Consider the following 18,086-nt stretch of genomic DNA (forward strand, 5'->3'; position numbering starts at 1 on the left):
TACTTCTACTAATTGAATTTGATTCATCTATTACAAGAATTACACAATTGCAAATGTATAGGCAGTTATATCAGTTAAATCATAAGCTTTGTATCTTTAGATCAGATCATTAAGATCGGTTATTTGTGTCCCTCCTCATAGTTTGAACATTCTGAAGACTCTGAATCTGGGTTGAGTTTGCCATCTGCTCAAGACTGAAAAGCATACTTATTAAAATTGGTTGAAAATTTCATTTTAGTTTGAATTCCATATTATTCCTGGAATGTTAATTATATCCCCAAATAGAACACTGAGCAGGGAGGGCACTGATGCTAAACCATGATAGCGGTCTCATCTTGCAGCGACCTGAAGGAGAAAGCCTTACTGCTTTTATCACAATTTGAGTCCAAAAAACATCGACAGTTTCTGAATTAAAACCCATGATTTCAAACATGCGGAATAAATTGAGTCTCTAACCCAACTGGCACACAACAGTCACTTCAGCTACCACTATAAACTTTGATTTAATGATTTACACAAATGGCCTTTTCATGTTCAACTTCAAAGTGGGGGAAAAGGCAGCACAGGGATGTAGGACTGCTTTACCAGTTTAAATATATTACTTATTCAAAGAAAGTTTTATATTTTGAATATAGAAAAATATCAGAAAGTCAGAAAGTTCATTTCATCAACGCTTTCAACTCAGCCATGGTTCAGTCAGAGGTTTTTTGGATGAGCGCTTATTCTTTTCAAACATTTTAATTTGTAGTTCATCAACCAGTCCTTAAAAGTACTTCTCCCCTTGGGCATCTAATCTTTTGGGCATCCGACTCCAAAGTGCTGCTGAACTAGTTTGGTGTGTTCTCGACTGCACAAAGGTCTTTTCTCCCAGTAGGTCATTCAGAACAGGCGACTAGTCGACTCTGCCTACCTGCTCTAAATGCAAAGTGTTAGTTAGTCAGTGCTAACGACCCCGTAAATCACTGAACTGAATTACAAGCTCAGTCATAACAAGATTATAGTAGGCTATACATACACTATTGTACCACAGAGGTAGTAATAGTTATATGCATTGAGAATGACTTGACTTGGGCTCCTTTGATTACTAACAACTAATCATGTTGTCTGTTAAGATGTATGAATACAAATAATATAGTTATAGTAATAGTTCATTAAGTTTAAGGTAACTGTTATTTCAGTGCTAACAAATAATGAAATGCTTGATTAACCATTTATTAAGCAGTTTATCATAAAGTTGCAACTGGTGTATCTAATACTTTGTAAGTGATCAATAAATGGTTCAAAAGCATTACATTTACTAACAGTGGAAATGATTATTAACAAATGACCTTTAAGTTATGTTTATTATAAAGTGTCACCAATATTGAAGTCTAAAGAGACTTTTTTCAAAATGTTACTTTGTCTGACCAACAGTCCAATGCATGACAAGGATGAGTATTGTAATTACCTTCAGTCACAAGGCAATGTCATGGTTTTTGTTTCTAACCAAAAGTAAATGATTATAATTCCTCTTCTTCTCAGATTTTCAAGCATTTAATTATCTTCTACTTCAGATAACATAATTTCTGACATGAAAACACATACAGTGCATGAGTTTATCTATGAATAATCATGGTGTTGTCTTGTTTGGTGTTTCGAGGAATAGAGTATAACTATAACTACAAAGAGTTAATAGCCCTGAATCAAGGATATGCAATTGGAATGGTCATGAGTTGAACAGTATCCCATTATTGGTCCAAAAATGCTGTTTCACTATTGACAGGTTAAAGGGTAGCTCCATCAATTTTACACTTATGTGTGTTTACAGGTCTTTGGGAGGAGTTCTGCTGCTTGTGTTAGAAAAAAGTAGTATAAAAGCCACTTGTGTCTCCAGAGGAATTGAATTGCCCCCCAAGTGATGTCTCTCAGTGGCTAAATTGCATCATGGGTAATGTAGGCACCTGGGTTTAAAAAAATTTGGGACGTAAAAAAATGTTTTTTAAAACACATTGCAGTGGTTTTGAAAACCTGGCGCCTTCATTATCCACTTCAGTGTAACTTCAGTGTAATTCAACCACTGATTGATACCATGAGGCAATTTATTAGATTACAAGCAGCTGGAGCCACAAACTGCTTTATACAGCGTTTTTTACACATGTGCAGAATTACTCCCCGAAGACCTGTCAACATACTTTAATGTGTGAAATTGGTGGAGTTGCCCTTTAACTACGGAACAACTAGAGTCTAATGGGGATTATTTTTAAGTGATAGGTGAGTTTGTGGAAGGTTTTATTTTTTATATGACATTTACAACCTGGACACCAAAGGGGGCATCTGTGAAGGCACACGTTACTAGAAGGGCTTTTAAAGGAAGGAGGGAGGAAAAAAATCTAAACCGACTGAAAAGATAGTTCGATAAAGACGCTGATTATAATGATGATGAGATGGGTGATCGCATAGAAGGAAATGAGGGGAAGAAAGCGATTACATTGAGCAGAAAAATGTCCAATAAATCTTTACAGGTGCGATGTGATTTGACTGAAAATGGGCTCGTAATAGACGATCTGCTATCTACTGGGAGTCAGTTTGAGCAGGAGATGATGTACGATACTGATGCTGCTGGTGGTCAGCCAACAGTTACCAACTCTTTACGCAGACAAAGGACTTATTGATGAATCTGTGTAACAAAGGCTAAGCTTCATCTTGAAGATGTCAACCTTCTGTTTGCATTGGCTTCATCACATGCACCATGTTGTTCAGGTTAGCTCAACACAGCCTGTTTACACTGCACTCTGCAAAGATCAGACTGCTGCTTCTGTCACAACTGAGAATCCCAGGGAGGAATTTTTAATTAACCAATCTTTTATATGAAGTGATTGTTACTGGCTCACACCTGCAAGTATGAGACTCACAAACGATCCTTTTGATGTGATTTGCAATGTGCTCTCTACCCTCCTACTTTTGAGAGAGAGAGAAAGACTTAAATCGTGTCTATAACTGGCAATTCAATATTTATCCAAATGAAAAGCCAGACTGCAGCTTTTTAATGAGACGTCTCTACACAGAAGCTGCAGGAGGCGGTCGCATGACAATTAACAGTTCAGTCAACACTGAGAAATAAGGGATTAAAGAAATAATAATAATAATACGTCTCCTCATATTTTGATTTGGCGCCTTTTTTTCGTGACACTTTGTAATAACCATCATTAATAAATGGTAAATCTACAGTTAAATTAACTTCAGTTAATAATTTTTTTTGCTGGTAACAAAAACAATGATTTGACAACAATTGTAAAGGTTTATGAACTTCAGTTGCAACTTTGGTTACTTTAAAAATATATTCCGACACAGTTACTAATTACCTCATCGGTGAAGTATTGCAAGTATCACAATATTATGTAACTTGATCACTTCTCATTGCTTTTTGGAGTTACTCAATACTCAACATAAACAAATAAAGACACAAGAAAAGAAATATAAAAAAGGAAGACTTAAACAGATTCGTGTATTCTGTTTCACTCAAGACCATGTAGATGGTTACGGACTAGTGTGTCATCATCTTGCATCTTTCTTCTGTAAATTTAACAGAATACAGTTTTTCCTTTTCTTCTTTTTTGTATTCTGATAATCTCATTACATGTATTCCGTCACTCCCCAAGCCTGTTTATATTGTCATTCAAATACGTTTATAGATGAGCTGCACAGTATTTAACAACCATTTAAAAGTATTTGACATTCAAACAATTGCATGATTAATGGTTTATAATGATTATTTGTTCACAGTGAGATATCTATTTACTTAAAGTTGAACTAACCACACCTACCGTCTAATAAGGATGGTCATTAAAAAGTGTTGTCAAGCTGAAAGATTAATTGTCGAACTAATTACATTACACACATTACACATTACACTGCAAACATCTTGTCCTGTTTGTCTCTTTAACAGATGTAAACTGAACAACAGAAGTGTCTGTTCTCTGATGCACTCTGCACACAGTCCCCACCTGTATTTGCCCGTCACTTATTCTCCAGCGCAACTGTCATTCTCAAATAACAGGCAGCGATGAAGCTCAATTGTTTGTAGTTCTTGTACTCGAGGAAATAAATCAGTCAGTCATTGAGTGCGGTGAATGGTTTGGCGGTTTTAATGTTGATTGGCTAGGATCCAGCAGCTGTTCGGCACAATATAATTAATCCACTCAGAAGGCATTGCTACGTACTGTACATCAGTCGACTCCACCGAGTCGAAGACCTGCTCCAATTTAGTTTGTAAATGCAGGTTGTCGTATGGAGCAGCTGCGTCAGGAGTTCAGTGTTTGTGGGGAAGGAAATTACAGCTTTGTCGTTGAACTGACGTTTTTCTTAACCACACAGTATTTGTTGTTTACGCCATTTTCCTGTCCCTTAATTCTTATATGTCTTGTAGTGCATAAGATGATATAAATCTGGAGCATGTGCATGGTTTAAAGAGCTATGTAATTCAAATGTATTTTCTGCAAAACATTCTCGAGAGGAAAAAGAAAATGTAATAACAGAAAAAAGAAATCATTTATACATTCTCATCACTAGCAAAGCTCTCACACATGATGACCACAGGTCTTTCCACCAGATGAGGCTCATCTGTTCAGGGAGTTTTCTTTCAAATGGAATATGATTCAGTATATTCAAATATATTTGCGGATCATTCTGAGTATTGTTGGGTAAAATTGTGGTTACTTTAAACTCACAGCTGCAGTATGAGACATTTCTGATGGATGATTTAGAAAAGTGGAATTACATGTATTCTGACTCGCACTGCAGACTTGAATAAGTTTCCCCTGATGTTAACCAGACAAAAAACAATTAACCATAGTGTTTACACATATGTTCAGATTGTGTTATTTAGCAATGATGAGCTCAGAGGATTAATTTCATTCATGTTTAATCAAAAGATCTGTGCTACATATGTATTTCTATCTCAGTTGCAATAATTGTTTTAAATGAAATCTACGGTATCCTCACTGAAGCATCATCTGTTCATTCTGCATTTAGCTGTAATAGCTCCAATCGAGCAGCAAAAGCTCGTAAAATCAACGACCGAAAATCAGTCTAGACACAAGTGTGTAGAGTGATGCAGTCAGTCAAAATCAGATGTGTTAAACCTGAAGTAACGGCATTAAAACATCTGACTTTAAGCTCATTATTCTCTTTGCTATAGTGAGTACTTCAGTGTGCAAGACAATGCCGTCATAATGTAACGTCATTTAGCATATTTTGTGATTCCTAATTTCTCGCCCTGCTTTGTAGCACGTAAACTGAAGAAGATTGGGCAACAGAAGAACCCGGACGAAGATCATCCTCCTCAGGAGCCTGCAGAGGTTATGCCCAATATCTCTCCTAAAATGGGCCTGAGCTTCAACTCTCAAGTGGTCTTCCTGAACATCCTGGAGTCCATTGAGCCCGAGGTGGCGTACGCAGGACACGACTACGGCCAACCGGACTCAGCCGCCACCCTGCTCACTAGCCTCAACGAGCTTGGGGAGAAACAGCTGGTGAAAGTGGTCAAATGGGCAAAAGGATTGCCAGGTAAGACGCTGTGGAACCTGTGATACAGTGCAGTGAACCAGCTCTCATTATCCAAACGTCTTTGGCCTTTGACTTTTGTTGGATAGGAAAAATATAAAATGAGGAAATAAGTGTAACTGTTCTAACCCGTGTGACTAAAGTTAGTGATGGCTTGATATAGGAAAACCATTCAGTTTTCACAGAAAATTGCTTGTTTCCTCCCCATAATTAAATGATTGATGAAAAGCTGGATGGCCGAATAATAATGCACAATACACAACCACTTATAACCTTATATAATATGGGTAATGGGTTGTCAGTGTTCAGTAATTAACATTCCTGCTTCGCTACTTCATCATAGGTAGTTTCCACTGTGGATTAAAGTTTGACAATTTACATCAAAATTGTAGGAGACAGGCACTTTAATGTGAGAGACAAACCCAAATGGCCGGGTATGTCGGTGCGTCACAGGATGTGTTCGAGGCAGAAATGGAGGCAGGCAGGTAGGAGCAGTTTAGTGACTTTAATAGTGAAATGTTAGTATGTAAGCTTACAGGCAGAGGCAGCTGGTTAACAGGACTGAGACGGGCACATGTTAAAGGGATGTTAAGGGTGGATTTAGGAGTCTGATGAGGCAGTCTGAGGGCAACTCTCGTATCACTTTTCATAAGTAATTTGTGGTTGTTTAGGTACAGGGTATCCCGTGTTGCCAAATCTTTGTCATTTTTAGGTTTTAGAAATCTCCATGTGGACGACCAAATGACTGTCATCCAGTATTCATGGATGGGGGTGATGGTGTTCGGCCTCGGGTGGCGGTCCTATAAGAACGTCAACGGCAGGATGCTGTACTTCGCTCCAGATCTTGTGTTCAATGAGTACGTACAGCTCCAAATTCCTGAAATCAACAATGTTGTGTATAAAATGACATACTGTCCTCCTCATTATATTTAGAGATCACCCCCCCAAGTGTGTAAGCTGGTGCGGTCATACATAATACAGACTCCGGTTTCTGTCTCTGTCGTTCTCTCGTTTGTTGTTCTGCCTGCGCACGAGCACAAAGGCATCTCTAGAATTTTACAATCGTGAAGTAGCAGAATGGCTGCAGGCTTTTTTAGGACCACGTTCATTCAGTTTTCCTCTTTAGGTGTTCTTTTGTCACGGTGACATTAAATGGAGGAGTATTTTAGTATTCAGCATTCAAACGTTCACAGCCCTGGTGAGCAAAACTGATCCATATCTCAATATCACGCATGACGGATATCAACAGCGATGAGGTCGGTCCGAGAGTTAGGGAGGAATATTAATAGTCTGGTTGCATCAAATGTATAGATTTGTGGCAAAGACAACATAAGTTGATCTATAAATCAATTGATATTTATTAAAAAATGGATGTATTTTAATGTGGAGGAGTTTGGCGCAGGCGTTTAAACTCTGTGTGGGAGAGTCCTTACAGAGCCGTTAAGGACACATGTGAGCTCCTAGTTAGGGTAAGGGGGTCGGTCAAACTGGCTTTCATGTAGGTCCAGGTGTGAATGGTTAAGTTGTCTGAGGAGAGAACTCGAGACAGCGCCTAGATCTTGACACTGACAGAATGGATCTGGGCAGGGAAGTAAATGAGCAACAAAACCCGAGCTGCCCAGTGACTGACGCACATTATCGGTCATACGGGGTAGCTCCCAGGTATGTTAATGTTTCTATGTAACTGTGAGGCAGATTCTTGTTGATAAAGAGCAAATATGCACTGAATAAACAGAGCATAAAAAAAAAAGAAGTATGTTCGAAGTATCCAAGCAGCAGAATTTGGAAATATGACAATGAGTAACAGGCTTAACATTGCAAAAGTATGTTAAGCTGTTTGCATTTAAGTATAAGTAGAATTTAGCTAGTGCTGTTTGGTCCTCTGAAAACCTAAACTGCTCCCGCTTAAAAAGTGAGACAGGGTCCACTAGTGTTCGGTTTGCTTTCCTTTCGAATGTGTAACCAGAATCATGGTCTGAATCACCGGTTGTAATAAGCTGACCACTAGCCGACTCCTTCAGTCAGTGTTCTTCTCCCTTTGGTGTCTTGTATGTCGGGGTTTTGCGGCAAACAAGCATAACAACCTCTGAGCTAGAAAACTACTGGAATGTTTTTCAAAAAGAGGAGCCCGAAATGCAGGAAACCAAAGCAGACACACTACAAAAGACTTGAAAGCATGAGGGCAGTGAACAAAACCAGACTGAAGAGAGTCACATGAGGACTGGGGAACAGATACAAGGGATGTGGACAGGGAAGATGTTAATGTACTTTTACTATCTATCACCTCTTGAGGTACAGGGCCAGCTGGTTAAATATAATGGATATCTCTGCAACATAATATAAAGACATCTCTGACGTGCTGCATCCTTGTCTTAGCGCTGCCTGAGAAGACTGTGATTGATTGGTCAATTTTTTTCTCTGTATATGAGAATGTGTGCAGCCAGACCTTCCTCCAGTCCTGACACAGCTGTTGATATAAATATTAGAGCAAAATGTGCAAAATATGAGCAGGTTTCTGATGAGCTGTTGTAGAAGGAGTGTATGGATGTTGTCTAGTTTGGCAGGTAACACATTTTGTTCATTTCTGCAGCATTTGATAAACCTTTTAGTTTAAGACGTGGAATAATTTTGGCTTTTACTCTAATGTCACACTAATTCACTCGATCATTGTATTCATCAGGTTTTTGAAAAGCCTTTGGTGACACTTCCACCATAATCAGTAATTGCGTGCACTCTGGTGTTTTTTTTTTCTTCCCCTTTTCTCAAAATGTGGATCCCTGATGGAAATGATGAGAGCGGATGTTTCCTACTTGGATACAGATACAGCTGCGAGTTCTGTTAGACTCTTTTGTCCATTAGTTAAAGGAGAACTTCGGTCGATTTAAACATGCAGCTTCATTGCTCAAGCTACCCTTGACTTGCCAGTACCAAAGACGCGAAAACATTTGGTCCAGCCATTACAGAGCTCCGTGAATGGAGACTTAGCATTGAACGCTAACAGCATGGGGTCAGAACTTTACACTTTGTTTTAAGCGTCTTAACATGCTCCACATCTCACACCAAAAGTTATGCAACTTCAGCAGACACCTTAGCACACAGCACTGTAGCATGTATGACTCAAACTGAATAAAAAAGTAGTTAAAACAGTGTGTTTGTGCAAGCAGCTACTTACCTGTTTGTTGACATCCGTGTCTTCCGGTAGCTAGACCAAACTAGTATATCCACCGAGTGTGCACTTAACAGGCTTAACAGGCTATTGTAAGGCTCATGGCTCATGACAGGCTGTAACATGGACATGAACATTATGAACAGAAACACGAATGCTGGAATACGTTTCCGTCTCCGCCAGTGAGGGAGTAAGCGCACGCTCGACAGATTGACTAGTTTGGTCTAGCTACCGGAACACATGGATGTCAACAAACAGGTACGTGGCTGCTTGCACAAACACACCGTTTTAACTACTTTTTTATTCATTTTGAGTCATACACGCTACAGTGCTGTGTGCTAAGGTGTCTGCTGATGTTGCATAACTTTTGGTGTGAGATGTGGAGCATGTTAAGACGCTTAAAACACAGTGTAAAGTTCTGACCCCATGCTGTTAGCGTTCAATGCTAAATCTGCGTTCACGGAGCTCTGTAATGGTTGGACCAAATGTGTTCGCGTCTTCGGTACTGGCAAGTCAAGGGTAGCTTGAGCAATGAAGCTGCATGTTTAAATTGACCGAAGTTCTCCTTTAAGGCTGTTTATGGAAATACTTCAATACTGAAACACTCATTAACTGTAGAAAGATGGAAAGAAATTGGTGGTTGTGTTTGTGACGAGATTAGCTCGGTGCAGCTTCAAGAATATCCTATTCTAATTAAAGGGTCATTCCAGTGGTTTTAGTATTGTGCTGCAACAAATCGAATAAAGGAATGGTCAAAAAAGAAGCCCTAGAAGCCAAGATATCCCGACCATGGTCAGCATAATAAATAGTGGAGGAACCTGCAGTGATGTCACACAGTGACCTCGAGTTTGGCTTTACACCTGTCACCATTTTTTTGTTTTTTGGGAACCAGTAGTGACTGTTACTGGTAGGATATCCAGATTAGATCTAACTGAGACACCAAGGACAAGCCATCAATCAAAAGTCCTCGTTTTTGTCCATCTGCTTAATAAATGTCAGGTTTTTTCTACATCTGGGATCAGAATTTACAAAATTAACCTCAAATTGTATCGAAGAAGACTGTAAACCAGAGATGGAGATCATAAACTCATCAGGAAACGGTTTACTGAGCTAATAAATCAAATGAGAGGAACTCTGGATTTTTGTTTTAGATTCCATCAATAAGTGTAATATTTGCTAAAAGATGCTTCTCAAAAGTATTAAAAGAAAACAACATTGACTACAAATGAACTCATAATGCAAAGAACAGTTTTATTTATCATAAGTTCAGATCACAGTTGACTGTTTGCTGAACGCTGCTCTGACAGCTAGCTCAACACATCATGCCGATTTTGTAGAAACGTACACTGACTGACGCAGCTGCTCCCACAGTCAAACATCCCTTGCTTCTCACTTTTTGTCACACCCAATTCAGTGGTGTCACAGCATTTATTTGCCTTCGTCAGCTGACAGAATCAGTGCGTGCGCACTTATAACAGGAAGAGAACATCACACAATCCCCAACAAATTAAAGGTGGAAGTTGGAGGCTGTGACTACAGTGAAGAGTTTTAAAAGGTTTTCCTCAAATAACAAAACTCCATGCATTTGAAATTAAAGAAGAAAAAGTTTTATATAATGAAATAAATCAATTTATATATTTGCTCCAGGTGTGGTGGATCAGTAATTTTGATTTTTGAGGAGTGAATTAGGGCTGATGTAGATAATTCAAGCTCTTCGAAAGAAATGTGAGTGTAAAACGTTAATGGACTGAAGTGCTCCTTGTCACCCTTTAAATTCGCTGCTTACCGTCCTCTGCCAAGTCAAGTCTGTCTTTTAAAGAGGGGTAAAGACCCCCAGAGGAGTCATCGTAATTGGAGACCAAAGTAAGGAGTTAAATAATTTTTTGCTGAAGCGAAAAGCACAGGTACTCATACACCTTCCCCTTTTATAAAACTCCAGCACAATGACACGGAGAATACAGTAGTTTAATTGTTATAACAAGATGAGAGAGATGTGAGAGAGAACAGATATCTGCTGTTAACTTTTATCTCATGAGACAAAAATCTGAAGATGGTTTTTGCAGATTTGGATGCAGATGCAGGTTGTCATAGCAACAGTCTTTGCTTTTTGTTGTAACTGACTTAAAGCAGTAAGTTTGACATTTTGGGACATTTGTTAAAGGTGGATGAAAAGATTGGTACCACTCTCATTGCTGTGCTGTTAAGACAAAGATAGCAGTCAGGTAGCTTAACTTAGCGTTAAGACTAAAGATATAACATGTTGTATGTTATGGATAGAGAGCTTTAGAGATGCTTGTTGGTTGATTGTGTTAATTTCAGACAGAAGTGACCGAACTGTTTCAAGGACATGTAAGTGGTATCAATTTTCTCACCTCAAACATTTCCCATTTAATCAAGCTTACATTTTGTCTGTACTTTGTTTTACAACAACTGAATAGGTTAATTTGCCAGTGACTCCCAAAACAATTTATATCGACGATCCCAAAGCAGCGTGACTTGGCGAACTGGACCTTTTTGTTGCTACCTTTTCGAAGCAAACAGTGTTCTTGGTGAACATATGCTCCTCAAGGACGGCGTGTTTTGTATGGAAATAAACCAATACCTATTTCAGAGTTTGTTTTATAACCTTATGCATTTTGTAAATATGAACTTGCTAGGTTAAAAGAACTCCCCGATGACTTCACCACTTCCTCCTTTGCTGTCCTTATAAATAACTACTGCCACTAGAGGTTGTCATCAGATAAGGCATGTAAATATGTGTCATAATAAGCTGCTTTCACTTTCAATCTGTGGTTGTTTTTCCAATGAGGACGGCCTGTGTCAGTTCTCCCTTTTTGACCTGACTGATGATAAAGTGTATATTCTGCTTTGTGAACCATTTAAAAAGAAAAACACCAGCCCCAACCGTGACTTGATGAAATTTTATGGCGAGAAGGTCAGACATGAAATGATGAGGTCTGAAAAGTCACATGATGTCAGTTACATGGCATTTCAAAAACAGTAGTTCTGGTCAGTGTTTGGAGTCGGCTGTCGATTCTGCAACAAAATTATCCTCGATGACTCTTTCTGTCACCGACGTTTATATAAGAGCTTATCCAGAAACGTTGCAACAATAAGATGAGACATGGATTAGACGCTGGCCTGTGTATATGACACATTCGTATAACCACATTACTGAATCTCGGCATCCATTTTTCAGAGATATGAAGAACATTCAGCTCCATTTAACTCTATTTCGTATCTCTTTTCTCCCCCCTGAGATTGGTGAAATGTCAGTTTTTAACTAATTTCTGAAAATATGCCTATTTCATCTTTATCCTCACAGCTTGATACTTTTTCCTGATTTAATAACGAGGGGAGAATCATTTCATATCGGAGGAGATGGCAAACCTTCTCCCACTCTTCTCCTCCCATGCTCGGACTGGTCAGGCATGATGATCACAAAATATCCAATAACCTAAAAACTTCTATACCGTACAAATCTGTAATGTTCTAGACATAATTCACTTTCTTTAATTAACATAATTCCCAATTTACCATTAACAGAAATGGATCTAACCTCTGATATTCCTTCCTCGTCAGCAGTTACACATTTCAGAATAAGTGTCCGAGGTGCGAAGCAATTTGTACTTTCGCCATGTGATTTAAAACATTTCCATCACATCAGAGTTCTCATCCTGACCTTTTCACACCTGCAGACACCGGATGCACATCTCCACCATGTACGAGCACTGCATACGGATGAGACATCTTTCACAGGAGTTCCTGCTGCTGCAGATCACTCAGGAGGAGTTCCTCTGCATGAAGGCCCTGCTTCTCTTCAGCATTAGTAAGTGCTTTTCCTGTATGCAGTATCAAAAGATCGAATAAAAAAACAGCCTCTCTTTGTTTTATCTTCTGCGAGTCCACTCCTTGAACTAAGTCAAACTGTTTTTTTCTGTTTTCTGTAGTTCCAGTTGAAGGTCTGAAGAGTCAGAAGTACTTTGACGAGTTGCGTCTCACCTACATCAACGAGCTCGATCGCCTCATTAACTATCGGATGAGCGCTAATTGTTCTCAGAGGTTCTACCAGCTCACCCGACTACTGGACTCTCTGCAGATGGTGAGCTGCTTCTAATGATTTCAAGTAAAATGCTGTTAAATTGTATTCCTTCTCCCAACAGAAGAAAAAATCACAGCCGTGGCTGAAGAGTCCGTGAAAGCGCGTGGGTGCATTTGACCGGACGAGTCAAGCTAAGAAAAGCAAAGGGATGTAATTCTACGGATGTGCTTTAAAATTTTCCATGGAAGTAAATCACAGGAGAAATTATGTTTTTAATAGCCCATAGAAAATTGGTGCATTAGAGCAGATTCTGATACCAGTGTAGGGAAAAAGCCTAATGGATGAGTTTGTGGTGATTCAGAGCTCTCCGGTTCTCCTATTCTTTTAGGGGGTGTCACCTTAGCACAACTTGTATGTACCTAATATTTTCATGAGTCGTGTGTCTTTTGTCAAAACACTGCCTGTAGTAATTTTTTATTCAAATGATCTCTTCTGTTTTTTGTTGTTTTTTTCCAGACGGTGAAGAAGCTCCATCAGTTTACATTTGACCTTTTCGTCCAGGCTCAATCACTCCCCACGAAAGTCAGCTTTCCGGAGATGATCGGAGAGATAATCTCTGTGCACGTACCAAAGATCCTGGCAGGTTTGGCTAAACCAATCTTGTTTCACGAGTAGAAGGATTTTTTTTTTTTTCAAATCGAAAGGTGACTCATCTTCGCTGCATCCATAAACTTTAACGAAGGTACCGTTTCCCCTACATCTTCACGCTAATAGCTCTGAGCTGAGCCTTGTCCTGGAATCTTTTTTTTTTTTTTTTTTTTTTTTACCTTTTAGCCATAATTGAGATAGTTTGTTCGGAACTATTAAAGCTTTTATCTGAAGCGTTTCCAGGCTTCACCTGTTGACAGTTCTGCTACTTCTGAGTGCAGAGTTTGTGTTTTCAGCTGGAGCAGAGATGCTACTTTACATATGCAGTAGGTCTGTAAATCATGATTGCATCAAGCTAAAAGTAGCAGGGTGAACAACACAAGTTTTGCATGTGACCTCCATTATACATACACCTGACAAGGTATTCTTGAAAGCTAAAAAAAGAGACAGCCTGAAGATGAGAGCTGGATCACAGAAACAAACAAAAGTTAAAGTATATCCCATCAATTTACAAAAAAACCTGTTCTCAAAGCGCTGCCTTCAGGGGCTTAACTAAATTCCTATATGTGATATTCAGGGCGGGAGCCATTTAAGTGCTTAAGTGCCTTAGAACAGGAACTGTTGATCTCAGATTTGTTTTTAAAGGTCACATAATTCAGCTTTTAACCATTTATTAACCAGCCGTGAAGTTGCAACAGATTATTATAAACCTGTGTAATTGCTTAATCGATGATTTATTAAGCATTTCATTGTAAATTCAAAGTCAAATAACTATTAACTAAAGTTCGATTAACCCTAAGTTAAATGTTATTATAACTTGCTACAATTACTGATATAAAAATCCAACAATGTAATAATTAATTACACAATTGTCCCAACTAACACGTGTGCTTCTCGACCAATAGGATCGCAGAAAAGTCCTATCAGTTATATTTCCTGCACCACCGATTTGGTTCCGACAGCAATCTAAGGCAGCTGTGGTATATAATTTAATTTGCTTGAAAAAAGAAAATAGCAAACATAATTAACAGAAAAAGTTACGAGGCGATTATGAAAGACACAATTTATACATACACAAACTGTTAAACTGTAATGACCAATGAGCCAATGTAGCACAATGACAGAATCTACAGAACACACTGCATGCTTACCGTCGCGCCGCACTCGATACTTTTTCTCTCTCTGTGTAAAACTTGTAAAGCTTTTTTCCTCTCGATGTAACTGATTTCACAGCCTTAACTTATACACACGTAATGAGATAAAGAAGATGTACTTGGTATGAGTGAAGTTTGAGTAAGTTGGGCGGTTTGTGAAGACGTTTAGATATTCTGCCACTCCATGAGTTATTAATGACTGAATAAAAAAAAAATTACTTCTACTACTACAATCCAATCTCAATGTAACTTAAATGAACTGTTCAAAGTAAATTCCGTCTATAATGCATTACAATGTGTTTTGATCATACTTATAATGCATTACAGAGTGCCCATATTTGTGTTCAATCGTACATATTCAGAGTTTAGAAACACGAAACAGAACTCATTATAATGCGTCACAAAAAATATTATGTGTTACAACTATGAGAATTTTGATACACTACATTATGGCAAAAGTACTGATACTTGACCTTGTAAGACATTTTAAAATGTTTTATAATGTGTTATTGTTTCTATAAAGCATTCAGATTGGTTATGATTGTTTATAACTACAGGCAAACAATAAAGTATAAATGTTTTCATGTAATGCATTATGGCACAATGAGATGATTATTGTTATAAAGTATTGTGAAGATTGATGAGTGCTTATAACTATAATTATGCAGCGCTATTCGTGCATTTTAACACACAATAAGTATGTTAATGTGCATTTTAAAGAAGGGCTTCACAGAATGTGTCACCGTGAATTCTATTCTTACCTCATATCGTGGTGAATGTTTTCAAACTACATTTAAATTCAATGACGCTTGACTTGAACTTGAATCACACCATTTTCTGCATGTCTGTTTAGATGTATTGCTATTTAGAAAAAGAAGGGGAAAAAAAAACCTTGGGATTCTTTTTGTATTTAATATAAAGCATGTAAAGGCAAAGCAATGGTACTTGACAGATTTAAAACCAAAAGGTTCATGGATAAAACTACAACTATGTCATCACTTAAATGCAAAGTGCTATGTGCACCGTACACAGTTCTCCACCCGTCTCACGCCTTCCCTGCTGGATAACACGGTGGTAACGGTGTGAGCATGGCACCAAAGATAAACCAGAATCTGATCCAGAACGCCAGAGATCTTAGTTGAGGGCAGTTCTGTTCCACCAGGACAACAAAACGGGAACTTAGAGCCAACTCAGAACTGGAAGGGCTTCAGATGTAGATTGTTAAAAGTCCTTGATGGGCCCTGCCAAACCTCAGAGATGAAACCCAAGAAAGAAATCTGTGGAATGCCTTGAAGATAACTGATCACAGACACTCAAGTTAAACTGTTGAAAGGATTAAATGAATGAGTTGGACACAATTATCAGTTTAGTTTGATTTAAAAAAAAAAAAAAAAAAAAAAAAAAGATTAACCAAGCTGGTGAAACATGAGGCACTTTGTACAGACACTTGGGTCGACATGACGCAGTGTGAACTGTATCTCAACTATAATTGTAGCAGATCAACGCGTTTATCACAATCCAACAGCGTTTTACAACTCTGTTAATGTAACACTTTTCAACAATCCCTGTCTCTTTTACAGGTTTGTAGATGCATGCATCCTATGTTGTATACCTGTAAGTAGTGTGCAACTCTGTCATTTTAAGCTTTACCAAGAGCATCCATGTCTCCCCGTTTAGTGTATACTGTCATCTTTGTTCAATGCATGATGGGACGTCCGTCAGAAGGCGCGATAACATTTTGTTGTACAGTGATGAGTTGACCATGACAGTCACATGTTTGTTTTTTCAACTGATTTGTGTTTTAGAGCGCTTTACTTCATCAGCAACAATGAATGTCTTCATCTCGTCTTTGTATACAATATTTCCCATGTGGAAAAAGAAATAGGGGAGAAGTGGGAATTCAAAAGCAAATGTAGTTCATGTGAGACTTGTACCCAACATAAGCTAATTACAGCTAATTATAGCCTTGACACAGGAGTCATTGACCGTTTTAAAGAAGTGGACATAGTCTCTGGGTCTCAAAAGTTAATGTGTAAGTGCCTTAAACAGAATTCTTTTTCATTTCCAGTTGGTGACAACTTCACTGACTGCAAAAAGGAGCACAATTGTTTCGAGGCCTGTGAGAAAATGACCCAATTTTCGACCTGGTTTATTACCTCAGTAAATGAGTTTATAGTCTCAATCATTAGTTTCAGGTCTTCTTCAAGACAACATGATGTTCATTTTGTAAATTATGGTCCCATTTAGAGTCCAGTAGTCAATAAAATCACAGTATTAAGAGCGTGGCTACCTTGACAATCCTACCACAGCAAAACAATTGCATTCTAATATACAAATCAAGTGAGCAGGGAAACCAGAACATGCATGAGGCATTGTTACCGGTCAAACACGTCGGAATAAAGAGCTATTTAACTCTTGTTTTAATTTTTTTTTTAAAACTCACTTATTGACGGTTTCAAAACAGTCGTCCACAAAGCAATGTGTGACATCACAGCAGCTACGTCCACTTCTTTCCTACAGACCAGTGGTTCAGTGTAACGTTATACTTAGAGTGAAACTCTCGCCAAAATGCAACCTAGGCTTTTTTGGTGAATGTATACGAGTTAAACCTTCGTGTAAAATCATAATTATGACCAAAGAGGCACTTTTAAGATTTACCATGGTTTCATTTTCGGCTCAAACTCATTTTCAGTGGGAGTGCATGGGGCAAAGTTTCACTTTAAACTACACAGAGGTCCGATTAAGACATGACAAGTGCCCAGATTAGATATTTGCATGTACAGAAACCCAAGATTTGTAGTATCACTTGTGCTAAAAGTAGGTCAAGTTTTGCAAAAATTCAGAAACAAGTATTTATCAAGCCTCTGTACATGTTCCTGAATGCACCATATTGTTACACTGTTGTCCCAATCAACATTTTCTTTTTCCAGCATCCTTGCAATTAACATTGAATCTACATGATGTTGGAGTTTAATGGTGTACTGGCTTTATTCTGTATTACACATGAAGGCATTACCAGTTCATCACCTCAATGAGCCATACAGATGCCCCAGTACATTTTAATACCGATATGATTTCATCACAGTAGGCTACAGTGTTTGTATTCTGTCTGCGTCACTGTGCCCGGTGTACTGCATATTAACCATTGTACATGCTACAGTAACTGTATATATTGATTAGTTTGATGTCTGTTTTTGGTGTCCAAACACTTTGACTTTTAAAGTCATCTCTTGTACAATTTATACCTTTTTTGTGATGTGTTTTTCACTATGTGCGTTTTTCCAAAGGTGTAAAGCTGCATCATCTTTTGAAGGCAATTAAAAATAATTCTGACTCCAAAGATGGTGTAAGAGATTGTTTGACGTTTGAGACACTTGTTATCTGAAAACACACCACTTCATTTTTGCACCCGTCTCTTTTAAGAATGACAACAGTCTAAACTTCTTTTTACTTTTGTTGTTAAAACCATTGTACAACATTTTGTTCTTCATGTACAAAATATCACTTTTTTTTTTGCAAACCCTCGATATTAAAA

At 38.3% G+C, this 18,086-nt stretch overlaps 1 protein-coding gene across 1 annotated transcript in view; it reads left to right on the plus strand.

The window, feature by feature from the left end:
- LOC115593991 (androgen receptor) overlaps positions 1 to 17,891 on the plus strand; it is a 34,628-nt gene extending 16,737 nt beyond the window's left edge. Inside the window, exons 8-13 of the mRNA XM_030437734.1 lie at positions 5,266 to 5,544; positions 5,934 to 6,026; positions 6,254 to 6,398; positions 12,406 to 12,536; positions 12,658 to 12,809; positions 13,266 to 17,891. Of these exons, the coding sequence (XP_030293594.1) occupies positions 5,266 to 5,544; positions 5,934 to 6,026; positions 6,254 to 6,398; positions 12,406 to 12,536; positions 12,658 to 12,809; positions 13,266 to 13,424 (959 nt within the window). The 3' untranslated portion in view covers positions 13,425 to 17,891. The remainder of the gene's footprint in view (positions 1 to 5,265; positions 5,545 to 5,933; positions 6,027 to 6,253; positions 6,399 to 12,405; positions 12,537 to 12,657; positions 12,810 to 13,265) is intronic.
- The last annotated feature ends 195 nt before the right edge of the window (positions 17,892 to 18,086 follow it).

Source organism: Sparus aurata, chromosome 13 (assembly GCF_900880675.1).
Source record: "Sparus aurata chromosome 13, fSpaAur1.1, whole genome shotgun sequence".
Classification (NCBI taxonomy): Eukaryota; Metazoa; Chordata; class Actinopteri; order Spariformes; family Sparidae; genus Sparus; species Sparus aurata.